The 15,475-nt window shown below is 33.9% G+C and overlaps 1 protein-coding gene across 1 annotated transcript in view; it reads left to right on the top strand.

Moving 5' to 3' along the window:
• Positions 1-15,475, top strand: part of LOC106475384 (nischarin-like) — a gene marked incomplete at its 3' end in the record, with an annotated part of 21,832 nt that overhangs the window by 4,688 nt on the left and 1,669 nt on the right. Inside the window, exons 3-8 of the mRNA XM_013936066.2 lie at positions 166-345; positions 6,432-6,480; positions 10,963-11,058; positions 11,515-11,678; positions 12,494-12,718; positions 14,012-14,207. Coding sequence (XP_013791520.2) covers positions 166-345; positions 6,432-6,480; positions 10,963-11,058; positions 11,515-11,678; positions 12,494-12,718; positions 14,012-14,207 — 910 coding nt within the window. The remainder of the gene's footprint in view (positions 1-165; positions 346-6,431; positions 6,481-10,962; positions 11,059-11,514; positions 11,679-12,493; positions 12,719-14,011; positions 14,208-15,475) is intronic.

Genomic DNA, 15,475 nt, shown 5'->3' with positions numbered 1-15,475 from the left:
ACACACACACACACACACACACACACACACACACACACACACTCTCTCTCTCTCTCTCTCTCTCTCTCTCTCTCTCTCTCATTTTTTGTAATTAGTTAGAAATGAAAAGGTATATATCTTTGTTTTCTGCATGAAATATCATCAACATTTAAAATTTTCTTTTAGCTTGTTGCCCATTGGAATGTGGAAAAATCTCTCCTCCCTCCAAAGAAGTTGTTTGGCAACCAGTCAGAGGCTTTTATTCAACAGCGACAGATTGACCTTGAAGTTTACCTTCAAACCTTAATTCATCAATTTAGCATTCTGCCACCCCCTCTCATCAGTTTTCTAGATTTTCATAAATATGTGAGTTTTGCAGTCATTGTGTGTTTTGTATACATATACAAATACCTGTTTGTTTATTTTTAAATAAGAAATACTTTCACAAAATATAAATATTTCCATTACAGTTCTGTTGTTTTCAATATATTGTGTTGTAAATATTTTCAAGACTGGTAATTAATATTAAATTCAATAACTGTTGAACATTTTAAGCTGTCTTCTCTAACAGTAAATTTTATCAATTTCACAACAAAAATATGTCCAGATGAACAGTTGCCCTTGATTTTTAGCTTTTTTGTTTTCATAATCACTAATCATACACTTTTCAGAGTTAGGAATTTTTTGTAGAATGATTGGATATAACCTATTGATTGTGGCTGCTCTGAACAGGCATGGAGTTTTTGCAAGCTGTACACTGTATGTGGCACACTCGCATTCAACTGACTGAGGTGGACCGTACCCCTATAAGGCGAATCAGCAGCCAATGTGTTAAGAAACATTAAAAATAAATGTTGATACAAGAAATAATTTTACCATAATGTAATGTTAAAAGTTACTTTATATACCCTATAGTTGTGAAAATTCATGGCTGTAAAATATACCATTGACTGGGGAAGTAATTTCATGATAAATGAATTTTCCAGTGGAATAAGCCTGTTTTTAGTAATTGGCATTTGCAAACAAGGGCTAGTTTCTTGATCCCATCTCAAATGTACTTGATGTACCATCTCCATTCTTCAACCTTTGTAGCTCCTCTTTTCAACAGAGGGTATGATTACATAGTCACATTCCATTGTACTAGATGAAATTGAGCAATCATTGTAAATGTCTGATGAATGATAACCATTCTGTAATTCAAGCATGTGAAATGTATGGCCTGTTGGCTGCTTCTGGCCCATGAGGTGATTTTATCCAGGCTGCAATTGGTTCTTAAAATATAATTGAATTCAGCCCATGAGCCGCCCACAAACTCATATTTGTTTTCTGTAATCAAATAAAAAATAAATGAAATAATTAGGAGTGTCTACAAACTGATAAACTTCTGGAATTAAATTACTTTTAAGAAACAAAATATAATGAGCTCATTTGCATTTGAATTATTCTATTTTTGTCTTACTGACTATTATTGTGTATATAGGGGGTAATCACTGCTGTTGACTGTTTAACTATGCAACAAGAGCCTTTACAAATTCATCCAAGCTAGTTGATAATTTTACCACGGGAATGAAGCTTGTACTAAAAGAAAAACTGACATTTTCTATACAGAAAACAACATAATGTAATATGCCATTTGATAGATGAAATCTTGGCTTTCTATTGGTTATAAATAATAATATTGAATGTAAGAGAGAACTACTAACAAATCCTGAAGGAGAGGATGTGACAAGAGAGGTATGATTTTCTATTTGATGGCTCTATAACCAAACAAGGTTGAAGGCTAAGAAAATTATGCTTTGTTTGAGTGATGATGATATTATAGTGAGTAATTTACATTAAATTTCATACTTATTGGAGAGGTGATGAATAAGTTAAAGAGGGGGCCTAGAGAAATAGTCACATTTCTCACACTAGGGGAAATTTTGGATTTTTTTAAATATTGTATTATAAATTTATGAACTTAAAACTTGTATAATATTAAAATATGGATTATTAGCAACAAATGCATCTGATCCTTCTTCTCTTACAGTAAATGATTTAAAACATTTTTCATAACTTTTATTATTTGGATAACATTCTTATTCACTATAGATTATACTGCTACTGTATTTATACTCTTTTTATGGTAATAACAAGAAGTTTTGCCGAGGGAAATATCAGTATTTTTAAATTTTACTTTTGCTTCATATGGTGTGGCCTGCAACTACACTTAAAAATTGCTATCTGTCCCATGCCCTGGAGGAAGTTGAACACACCTGCTGTAATTCTTGAATGGGCCACTAAATTCAAGTATTATCACTAGAAGGACTATTTCATGTATCAAATATTATGATATTTAAAAAAATTATTTCACAAATTGCAATATTTTTCAAGGCAGTTTTTCAGTAAACAAATATTATTTTTTAAATAATTTTGTTCTTTACTATGAGCAAAATGGACACCAGGTAACTGAATTCTCTCTTTGTTTTTGTAATTAATGAGACTTCAGTGTTAGATTTACCTATAATTTAATTTATATATACTGTTAAATAGTTCAATTTTAGTTAAATTTACAATATTACACGGTTAGATTGGTAGATAATTAACACTGCCAAAACTTCACTAGAGGTAGTTTAGGGATAAGTGGAATGGAGTCTGTAGGGTGTGGTAGGTACAAGTGTTGGACTATGTCTGATAATTGTGGGCTTGATTACAAATTTCAGAATCTCTGAAAGACATTACACTTGAAGAGCTTTCTTACTTCAGGATAAGTTAGAAAAAGCTTTGGGAAAGATTATGCTCTTAGAGGTTAAAATAGCAGATTAGGAGCAGAAATAAAGCAAGATAGGAAATTTGTAAGATTTAGGTAATGGTTGCTTTGGGGGAGGGGAGAATGGGAGTTTTGAATTTCCAAGGGTACATAGTATCAAAAAGTTAGGGCTATACAGGCAGGTTCAGTTAACATTTCCATTCAAATCTCTAATAGATTTTAACCTTTGGCTATTTGCAGTTAGGAAGGGGATGAACAAAGATATTTATATAGTAGGGGACTCTGTTGTCAAATAGAGCAATAGTTATTTGTAGTAGGAGACATAGAAAGACTAGGATTTGAATTTTCTTGCTAGGTTTTAAAATACAAGACATTGACAAGCATGTTGACAGTTTAGTTGCTGGTACAAAAAAACATGGAGGAATGAATGATTATGGACATTCTAGATGGAAAGTCTTCCTTTAAAAAGTATAGAAAACTCCTTCAGATGTTCAGAAATATAAATAGGCATGTGCAATTTTCTGGAGTGCACCCTTGAAATGGATGCAAGAATGAATTCCTTAGCAGAATACAAAGCATAAATGAAAGATTGTTAGGGATATTATTAGAGTAACAAGTGGGTGGGTTGGAGCTGCAGAACAGTTTTCAGGTTAAGGGTGAATTATATGCTAGAGATGAGCCTTACTTAAGCAGGCTGGGTAGCAAGATGTTTGGGAAACTAGCTTAAATTAAATTTGCATAATGGCAAAATAAATTGGAAAATTGGGAATTAATTGGTGCAATAGCTATGACAGAAGGAGACTGGAAAAAAAGATTTTGGAGTATAACACATTAAATGATAAATTTTAAGATTTGAAGATAAACATAGAAGGTTCTTGAATGTATATAGTTTCTGTCAGAATTTAAAAATTTGACCTTAGCCAATTGTCAAAATTAAAAGGCTTTTAGTTGTATTTCTTAATAGTATAAATATATACTATGTTGTTTTTAGTATTCTTCTACAGTGGTGTGTGTGAATTGTTAGCAATAAATCCAACGATGAATAAACAGCACGCACTTCACTTGTTTTCAAAATAATATATGTTCACAACAAGTTAACGTATGTACGATAAATTCTTCAACACTATAGATATTATGGGCATAAATACCATATATACGTAGTTCTCTCCTTCTTGTCAGATATCCACTTAGGTCTATTCAATTACTTGAGAATTTCAGTTGACAAGCCGAACTAGCTTCTCAATTTCTATTGCACTAGTGTTCTGTGTGTGATTCACTTACAATTGTGACGTGAGTTACCGTAATTGTTTGGTTTTCTTTCTTTTGAAGATCCTCTGCTCCTTTTGTCAAAGTTCACTCAGGCTGATTCAATTACTTTAGAACCATGCTTTGATGCAATAAAATTATTTTTGTTATCTTTTCTACACCTTCATCAATCATTAGGCCTATTACTTCTGTGGTAGTTAACTTCACACCAACTTTATTGCCTTTTGATATTATCTGTCTGCTTCTTCCTGCTCATCTCACGCTATTTTTTCTTTATTATCTAATCTTCTGTCTACCTTCTACGTTCTCGACATCTATATGTTGAACGTGACGTTCAATATTCTCAACATCAAAGAATTAACAACTTCCTATAATCATCTGCTTTTAACTTTTATTATAATAAAAACTAAACAATAATAAAACATTCACTTACAAAACTAAATTAATCAATACTATCTGAATGAAACAGTCTTTTATATCATGACAGTTTCTCTCAATTCTAATGTTAGAAACCATGTGGTTGAGTTCAGGGCTCAAATAAATATGGAAGTCTATGATATAATGAGAGCTACTGAAGCTTGGTTGGATGTGGAGAACATTGATAAAGGGAATTATTTAGAAATTTCAGTTTATAAGCTATTGAATGCGAAAAATGAGGTCAAATCTATATGGGCAACAAGCAGTTGTATGTAGGGTAGAAAGTTTTTAATTGACAGTTGCTATAGATCACTATATCAGTAGATAATACCAATGGTGTTTATGATGTTTTATGGATCTTATAAAATATTACCTGCATAATGTTTTCTCACTGATTTTAGATTAACATAACACTGCTCTGCCATTGGTGTAGCAGATTTGGATTAAAAAGTAAACTTTGAAATGTCAAAAATGCTCTAGTAATTAATAATAATAATAATCTTTTTAATAATAATAATTATAGAATAACTGGTTTGAAACTTTAGTTGTGAACAGTTGAAGAGATTTCTTGGTGAATAAGCCACAGAAACTTGAGGCAAGTTAAGTCTTTTTTTGGTGTTTGCTGATGGAGTGTAGGTTTTCTTATTCATTTGTATAAAACCTGACAGAGAAGATCAAGCACATTTTATGTCATAATACTGATTTTGCATCAAGATAAAACTGTACTTCTGGACTTTTCAAGAATATTACTAACAGCGCTTGCCAAATTACACATTGTAATCATATTTCAATAAAACCTTTATTTTAGATTTAATATATCCAAAAAGCTGAATTAATAATTGTGGAAGTAAAACATTATATATGTTTTTAAATTTTTATTATTATTTTGGATTTGGACTGTCGTATCTCCTGGATATCAGCCTCGTTTCTTTTCCCCATTTAGATTGAAAATTTTCTGCAAAACCTCCTAGACTCATGTTTCAGTATCATGAAGAAAAAATATATTAACAAAAATAAAACTCCTTTATCTTCAACTTTTCTTGAATGAAGTTATTTAATCTGCCATTAGAATCTGGAATGTTCAGGCTGAACATTTTGTCATTCATATGAAGAAAAGTAGCGACAGCAGTTCAAGGAGGCTCGTTTGATAGTTTCTGCATAGCTTGTAGTATAGTATGGTACCATACTTGTTTTGATGATTTTGTATGAACTTCTGTTTATAGCTTATTTCTTGTGTTCTGTTATTAAAATGAAAAGACATTATCAAACAAATTTTAATGGTTTTTGCTACCAGAAATATGGAATCTCTATTTCTCATATAAGACCTTTTTGTAGTACTTTTAAAATTTCCCCAAATTTCTCATAAGTATCTCAGAACAACTGAACAGCCCCCCCCCCCCGGCACAGTGGTATGTCTGCGGTCTTACAACGCTAGAATCCGGGTTTCGATACACGTGGTGAGCAGAGCACAGATGGCCCATTGTGTAGCTTTGTGCTAAACTTTAAACAAAAACAACTGAACATCCATTGTCTTCTTTAAACACTAGAATTAAATGTATCATAAACATAAGACCACCTGTTTTGACACATTTGTAGGTGTTTTTACACCTCCATGCATCTACAGTAAATTATGATTATGATTTCTGCCTTGCAAGTTTATTAAAGTAGCTTGAAAGAAATATTTTAAGAAACTTTTCTCTAAAAATAAATTTCTCTCCATTTATTTTTTGCAAGTTTATTTAGAAATCCTCACCAAGTAAAATAGTTAATGACAATATTAGCAGTCAACAGCACATACTAATAATGTAAAACCACACTGTATGATTCAGTGCTATTGCTGTGAAATGTGGAAAGTGCAATCCCACATTAATGTAAAAATGAGGAAGATGTGTCACATTGTCCTCTATGGAAGTTATGCCTACATTTTACATTAGTTTGAATGATTATTTTAGTTTTGAAATATTTGTTTATATTTTTGTTTAGTTTTCAAACCTTATTAATTATGTTTGATTTCATGTAGGAGATTAGGACTATTGCTGAAGACTTGGCAGAAACATTTTTCTATCTTGGTGAGTTATGCCTTTCAAGGAAGCTTTTATTATTCATGATTTTCATCATCTCTTGCTTTTGTATCTCTGAAGGCTGCTTTTTTTCAGGGAGTATTAAAATTGAAAATGTATTTTTTCTAAAAACCTAAAAAAAATAATAAAGTGCTCATTTTAATAGTTAGAGAAATAACACAGTAGACTTTCAAACACATTTTCAAAACATACTTACGATCGCTGACACTATAGCTATTTCTCGATCTCCAGGGTTTCCACTTTTTGCCCATCTAAGCATTAAATATGCTTACTCCAGTCTTTTTTACCCCACTCAAATACCCCCTGGGAATTTCTAACTTGTAAATTTCTCCACCAACTTCAATGCACCCTTTATCTAGGTACTGTATATAAGCGCCTCAATCAAATAATGTAATCACTTTTTGTCGACAAAGCATTAGGCACAGGTTTCTTTAAACAGGAGTGTTATGATTATTCACAATTTACGTTGCAACTTTGAACGTGATTTGCATTACTACTGTTATATCTTCGTATATTTATAAATTACTTTAATAACAACAACAACAAAAAAAAACACCACATACCGACAGGTATGAATTCCTGAGTTAATGTTTATACTACGGAGGCCATTCAGACATCTCCTCTTCCTCCTCTGTTATCTGGTATTTGTCAATGGCCAGGGTCACTCTCAGTTGAGGCTGTCTGTGATATGATCCGTTGTGAGATGGACACATCTATGTGGACCGAGGGTGTTTCTCCAAGGGTTCTGAGGCAAATGACCTGGACCAGCTGGGGAAAATTTAGACTCTCTTTTTCTGGCTCCTTTTACTAGATTGCTTCAACTGAAATCATTTTGATCAGCTACCTCCAGCCCCATTTCTTCAGTTGATTACTTGGTTTTTTGAGGTTTTAGGGGTATCTCCTATTGCATTCAACTTTACCCCTTTCTTGTTGGCAGCAATGACAGCAAGAGAGTATTTGGTTTTTCCTCCTCCTCCTGATATTGCTGTTCATTATGGGAGATTTGCTGCTCAGTTACACGACAGGATAGCTATACCTTGTCCCCCACGTTTATCGGAACAGCATGTTTTGGCTTATCACCACCAGGAGGAGGTATATTTAGATTCTAAATGAATGGACCCCTTTTTTTTTCTCAGATTCGTTTTACTCTCACGACTGTCATGAGGTATTTATCTTTGATCCTACTTTTGTTGGAAGATTATCAATGTTACCCTGGGCAATTTGAGGAAGAGTTGGGGATTTTTTCTAACTTCTACCTCAGTCAGGTTGTTTTCTTTAGTTCTTTCTCTGATTTCTTGGCTGATTTGTTGTTGGAAGTTTTTGGGTAGAGATTCTTTGTTAAAAAGTGTTAGTTTACTGTCTTCTGCTTTCAGGGAGTTACAGGAAGTTCCTTTTCTCCATCCCATGTTGTTTGCTGAAGTTCCAGAGATGTTAGAATGAAGATTTAATTCAGCTTGTTTACATTCTTCTTTATCATTGTTGACTTCTTGCATTTCTGGTGCTAATTTGGGAGTATCGGCTCATAGTTTTTTTTTACCCTCCCTCATTCGGTTTCCAGATCTATTGGTTATTGGTTCCCACAATAGAGTCGGTCCATATTCTCGAGGATTTTCAGCTCAGATGGAATGTCGACAACAGCGTCGGTGTCTATACCGTGGGTGGGGGAGCAGTGGAACCACGTTTACATCACTTTCTGGACATATGGAGTGCTTTCACCAGAAATCCATGGGTATTCCATGCTCTGGATTCAGTGTTGGTATTTTAATTTACATCACCTCCACCTTTATCTGCACAAACCTGTTACCTTGTTACATCCAATATATTCATGACGAGTGGAGCTTTGTTCCCAGGCTATGAAAGTAGCTAGTCAAAAGGGCAGTGGAGAGGATTGATCCAGTTTTTCTGGGATTTTATTCCCATTTATATGTTGTACTCAAGAAGACAGGAGATTGGTATCAAATCATTGATTTGTCTCGACTCAACCAATTTTAGATCCTCCTCACTTTACTATGGAATCCTTTCTCAACCTATGATGGCACTTTGCACCAGGGCTCTGGATGACCAAGTTTGATGTTACCTATTCTTATCTCCACATTCCCATAGCGAAATCTTCCCAGAGGTTTCTCAGATTTATGCACAAGGGTCTAGTTCTGCATTTCAGGGCTCTACTTTTTGGTCTTACATCAGCAGCTTATGTCTTCTGCAGAGTTGTTTGAGCTTTTTCTTGTCATCTGTATTCCTTGTACATGTAAACACATCGTTATATGGAAGACTGGCTTCTTCTAGCACCATCTCATCGATTAGCAGAAGGCACAAAGGTGGGCTTTCTTATCAAACTGGAGAAATCTATTCTGTCACTGATGCAATATCTTGTCCATTTGGGTGTGTTTTTCAATACTTTTAAGTCATGCTCAACCAACCCCTATCAGGTTTCAAAACATAGAATGAGACTTCAGGTTTTACTTATGTCTCCTTCTTCTATTGCACGGATGGTTTCCCATTATTTATTTCCCTAACAAGGTGGATTCATAAATTGATTCACTTAGCCTATAATGGATTATCATTACAGGAGAGGAATCGTTTGCTTGTCAAATCTCACCAGATTTGTCACATCTCTATGTCAATAGCTGCCCTTTTGAATTGCCCTCTGGAAGACATTGTGCAGTCTGGTATGGGGATTACTCCTAATACTTACGTGTTTCATTACTTACATGATCTTTCAGTTTTCTCTTTTGAAGGTTTTTTGACTAACCCCTGTAGCTATTTTGGCCACAGCTGTTAGATTTACAACAGAGGTGAGTATTTTCCTCAATCATATACTCTTTTTTTTTTTCCAGGGTCACTTTATGTTTTCACTGGATCCCCCTCTGTGGTGAGTGTTGCCAAGGCAGGTATGCTTTCTCTTTTCAATTCTGCACCAGCAACCATTTTCACAATAATTATTACAGGTTGCAACAGGCTCTGTCAAAATGTGGTGCTCCAGAAGACCATCTAGGTCCCCACTGGATGGTATTACCTTATTATTATGGACTGCCACTCATGGACTATTATGAGTAAAGCTAAAAAGGATCCTGCCCGTCCCTGCCGATCTTCAGGTTGAATAAATCGAGGTCAGTTTGCTTTTAGAAATGTAGGGAACTTGGTTCACCTATTGCACAGTTTCCAGAGCACTGTTCCTCAAGACTCTACTGGTGGAGCTTGGGAGTCCTTACCACCGCAGTTTCTAGTTGCTGGGGTGGCAGACAGAGGTTTTTCATACAGAGTGTTTGAGTGTGTTCCTCGGGTCCCTGAATGTTTTTCCAAGATGTAAGTAGGAGTGGCACCAGCCTCTGCTGAAGCCTACTCATAATTCTGGTTCAGATCTGACACGAAGATATCTGGTTGGGGGTGCATGGCTCTTCTCTTTAATCAGTGTCAGTTTTGTATATTGTTCATGGAAGAAGGTTCACTATCTTCTCGTAATTCCAAATGCTAAGTGGTCCCATCCAAGTCCTTTGTTAAGCACAGGTTTCCCATCCTCTCCATAATTCCAGGGGGCATGCAGAATACTCCTTGCCCACTTGGTTAGGGAGTGAGGATGAATGTTCATAATTTCAGACCAGATGAGTTCTGTTCCTTTGGTTGAGTACGGCATACATGACCCCATCATTTCAAGGTTGGGGTGTTGCCTTTCAAACTTCTTTAGGTGAAGGAGAAAGTTTGTCCACTTCGGTGTTGCTTACTTTCTCATCATGATTCCGGTGATGTGAAACACATCGCTCTATGGCTACAGGTTGGGATCCAATCAAAATTATACATAACATTGCAGTCCAATAGTCTTAGCCACCAACGTGGGATATAGGTACCATGACCCGTTAATTCCAACTTCAAGTTGTGGAACCTTGGCTATCTGGTTGGGGCTGGCCTGTACTAACAATTACTCATATTCTATTCCACCTTTGATATAGGAACCGAGTTCCTGGTGAAGATTATACCTGTTCTGGATGTAGTGCAGTTCCCCCAGTCAGTGGAGGTTAGTATGTTTTGGAACTGAAAATGTATTTCCAATTATACTTACCTCTGCTGACACTCTTCTGCCCTATCTTCCCACTAAAAGCCGGTTTATGTTTCAGGTGCTTGTATGCAGTACCTAGATAGAGGGCCCAATGAAGTTGGTGTAGAAAGTTGTAAATTACAGTTTGCCAAGGGCATTTGAGTGGGGTATAAAAGACTGGAGCAAGCATTTTTAATGCTTAGATGGGCAAAGAGTGGAAACCCTGGAGATCGAGAAATAGCTGTAGTGTCAGCAGAGGTAAATATTATTGGAAGTAAATTTTCAGGTTCAGACAATGTTAACTTGCAGCCCAAAACTTTACTTACATGGTTTGATATCTTCTTTGAAATACAGAATATTTTCTTATCACCAAGTCATAAAGAATTACTACATGTCACATTTAGGTTGCTGAGTATACATAAGTTATAATTTTCCAGGTGATGAGCTACTAACGAGTGGGAAAAAATATAAATTGTGTCCACTACAGCTTCATGCTTTGACAGAGAGATTAAAATTAGCCGAACCTCCATGTTGTAAGTGTATCTTTTGAAATCATTTTGCAGAATAGTTTAGCTAATTTTTTTTTAATTAAAAAAACTGTAGTGTTAATGGAAACTGTGCTTTAGGCTCATGTGAATAAAACAAACCTTTAATATGAGTGTAGAAAAAATGTGTTTAAACATTGAAATAATCACCATCCAATATAAATCCATTTTGTAGTAGTAATAGAAATATTGCAAAAGTAATACATCAGAGTGCTAAATCGTCACTTAAACATACAAATAATGCAGATGACATAAGTATAATGGCAGTTAAGTTCATGTAATAATATTTAGAAAAGTTGCAGGTTTAAAGTTAATCGGGGTTAAAAATATTTTGTAAGAAATGTGTAAAAAATACTCCGAGGTTACCAGCTACATAGAACATGGTTCATAGCAAAGTGTTTATATTTAATTATACATAATAAAATGTTATATGATTGTTTTCAGCTTCTGGTGACAAAAAACGAGACATCGGTCACTTACTGGAATTTGTCTCTCAGTTACATCATTTGAAGGTTTTGGGCAGTAATGATCCTGTTGGCCAAAGCAATATTATACCCAACCAACTAACCTTTGATATTTCCCCTTTCAAGTCTCTTGAAATCCTTGAAGTTAGTCCATGCTTTTTTTATACTTTCATGTTTTAATTGTTAACAAAACATATTTAGTATTATCTAGATGGATATGAATTACTGATTTTTAATAAAAAAAAGATCTGCTTTTTGATAATTTAATACTTAGAACTATTAGAAATGCAGTGTTTTATAATCACTCGTTACCTAGTGGGAATTATTATCCTGGGATTCTTCAGCTGTTATTGCACCATCAAAAAATACCATTTATTTAGAATAATATGGAAACTAACCTCTTGTTTCTCTGTCATTACTTGATTAAAAAGAAGAAAGCTAGAAAGGTGACCATGATCTTTCTTAGTATCTGCTCTATCTAAATATTGTATTGTAGTCTTTAAAAGTTAGTGAATTTACAAATATGGCTGTTCTTCAGTGTAGTCAAGATTACTTTCCTTAATTAATTTGGCATAATATTTTTGTATTTAAAACAAAACCTCAAGATTAGTTAGTTGAAAAAAAGGCCCTGAAGTGAGCTTAATTGTTTTCAACAGATAATTATTACTAATGTAGCATTCAAGAATTATAACATAGTTCTACAAGAACTTTGAAGTTTGTTTTATGTGCAGTAAAAGTTCACTTTGAAAAGATGTGTAGCTTTAAAAAACAAAATGTGCAGAAATGATGATGTTGGACTTAAAAAAGAATAAAATATCAATAGGATTGCATGCCAACTTTGACATACTTTAAATTTTTTATATTTTAAATTACAAAGTAAAAATAAAGTGCAAAGAAATGGAGAAAGTTCATTAAATTGAAAAAACTACAACTTGGGATTGGGATTTTTCATATTTCAGATGGAGGGATGTGAAGTTGCAGAACATGTTACAACAGGCAGTTCATTAAGGGAAAGTTTGGTCACTATAAAGATACATCAGTCATTGGACTCACTGGCATCATTTCTCCTTTGTGATGATGTTCACTGGTCAGTAACGGAAAATCTGTCTACTTGGCCAGTATGGCAATGTGTTCAAGAAGTAGACCTTAGCCATAATAATATTACTGCAATTGATTCGTCTGTAGTAAGTGGAATTGTTCATTGATTTTAATGTATTCTGTTTTGTGGACTGAGAAATATTTTTCATACAAAAATACACCCAATATTTTTTTCTACATAGCTTTTTAAATTTTGAGAGTCTAATAGCTTAATGGTTAGCATGCCGAACTGTGATCCTGAGGATCCATGATTCATTTCTCGTTGCCATAAAATCATACACCACATGTTCAGGCCATGGGAGTGTGTCATAAGAGTGATGGGTGAATCCCACTGCTCGAGTAGAGTAGCCCAGAAATTGGTGGTGGTTGTTGTTAATTAGCTGCTTTCCATCTAGTCTATCAGTTTGAAACTAGGACTGGACATTGCAGACAGATCTTGTATATCTTTGCAAGAACATCTTTTAACAAAGAAACAAACAATTGGTTTTGACTGCTGAAAGTTATTAATGTGAATAGGCCTGGTATAGCCTGGTTGTCAGGGCATGTGATTCATAGTGTGTGAGTTACAGGATCAAAACCTGTTGACAGACACATGCTTGCCCTTTCAGCCATGGGATATTATAAAGTGATGGTCAATTCAACTATTCTTTGTTAAAGAGTAATCCAAGAATTGACAGTTGCCTTCTCTGTGGTTGATAGTTCAAAATTAGGGACAGCAGCAGATAGCCTTAATAGCTTTGCCACAAATAAACAATTAAATCATTAACTTGAACATAAAATACATTTTTTTTCTTTTATTTAATGATGGCAAGATAAAAATTGACAGATTATATTATTTTGAATAAGTTAACTGTTTATACATGAACATCATTTTAGCCATAAAATTTGTTATACCTACTAAGTTTTATCTTAGACAAAACTAGCTTGAAATTTTTTGTCATATTTTCTTCATTGGAATCAGATAATGGTTGGTTGACTAAAGATTGATTTTTCTCATAAATTGTTGTGAAGTTATCTTTGTCTCTTCAGGTTTTAATCAGTGTATTTAATTAAGAATTGAATAAAATATATGAGCAAAAAATAAAAGTAAACACTATAAATAAGTTAACTGAATGACTTTCAGTTTTGCTAATAAAAATGGAGTAAATATTTTTAAGGGAGGATTGTTCTAATTTACTTAAGAGTGAGTACCACACCTTTTGTAAACTTATTGTGTTATTATTTTAGATATCTCTTCTCATATACAAGTTTTCAAAGATTGTTGACACTGTAACATCTCTGGATCTGATAAAAAAAAAGACTAAACAGCTTGAGCTCATTAAAAAGATAACTACTGTGTTCTTGTTCTTAATGTATCTTAAACTTTTTTATTATGCCAGAAACTTCTGTTTGCTGTAGAAACTCTGAATTTAAGTCACAACCAGATATCAGCTATTGAAAATTTAGAATCTCTGCCCCACCTCTCTCTCCTTGATTTGTCCCATAATAAAATCTGTGAAGTAGTAAATTTGCACACAAAGTTGGGTAATATCCGCACAATGAAGCTTCATCACAACTCCATTAAGTCTGTCCAAGGTAAAGTACATAACCCTTTAATATAGCTTATTGCTGTAGTTATATATAGTTCTCAAATTTTATATGAAATGTAACTTTTTTTTTTTTTTTAATATTAAAAGCAGCATTCAGTTACTCTTGGTCTGGCCAATTTATGTGTTAATCCATAAAACAATAGCATTAAACAATCTGGGAGATGTTTTATGCAGATTGACAAACTGTTTGGAAATAGTTCTTGTAAGCTGCTAGTACAGGGCTCCTGCACATCATTAAAAGTCATTAATTTTGAAAATGTATTTTTAAGACCCTTCAAAGTCATTAGAATTTATCTCTTGTCACTCACTAATAGTTGTTCATTTGAAAAAATAATCAGTCTACGAAAATGAAAACCTCAGTTGAACAGCTTGGGAATAATACTAGTAGTATTTCTACCTAATATTTTACACTAATGCTACTACTTCTCAAAAACGTTTTTTTCTTTAATTAAATAATGCACCGAAAAATGCAGAATAATAACATGAAAAAGCAGGCATTGTCTTATAACTCTAACAATTTTCCTGGCTCTCTAGCTACATGTCAAAAGCCATTAAGAATTCAACTAAGCTGCTTGAATTGCTTCCCATGGGGAAAATTAGCCTTGAAAAAAGTTCGGTGTCAATTATCTCTACAGAACATAATGTCATATAATACATCATTTGATAGCTAATTTTCTTGGCTCTCTGTTGGTTATAAATACAACATAATTAAACATCAGAGAAATCTATTAGCAAATTGTGACTTCTCGGAGGGGTGGTAAATAAATTAAGAGAAGAGGTGATGACTAAAGAACAGATGCCACAATTCTCACACTAGGGGAGATTGAGGTTGTTTTAAATATTTCCTTATTACATTAAGAACTTGTATAATATTAACATTTGATATATCATCTATGTTTTGATGTTAAGTTTATCTGTATACCATGATAATTAAGTAGTTTAATTAAATTTTGAATGTAATTCACTAAAACCGAACTGGTGTATTTAAGTGTCTTACACTGGCAAAAAAGAAACCTATCATTCTATAGGTATTTGAAGAACTTGTAGCATTTTGCCACAATTTAATTCTTCATATTGTTATCCGACACTGGGCAGCTAGTACATAATTGAATAGTTGTTTAAACATTTGTTTAACAACAAGTAAAAGGTTGGAATGGTCTATTCTTTCATTGTGGGTGTGTCTGTGTCCAAGGTCACTGATGAGGAGTGGAATTCTCTGAAACTAGTGTGGCTCACAGACACACCCCCAATGAA

This window comes from Limulus polyphemus, unplaced genomic scaffold (assembly GCF_000517525.1).
Source record: "Limulus polyphemus unplaced genomic scaffold, Limulus_polyphemus-2.1.2 Scaffold8495, whole genome shotgun sequence".
Taxonomy (NCBI): Eukaryota; Metazoa; Arthropoda; class Merostomata; order Xiphosura; family Limulidae; genus Limulus; species Limulus polyphemus.
The sequence above is the reverse complement of the archived record's forward strand: the minus strand, read 5'-3'. Positions and strand labels throughout refer to the sequence as shown.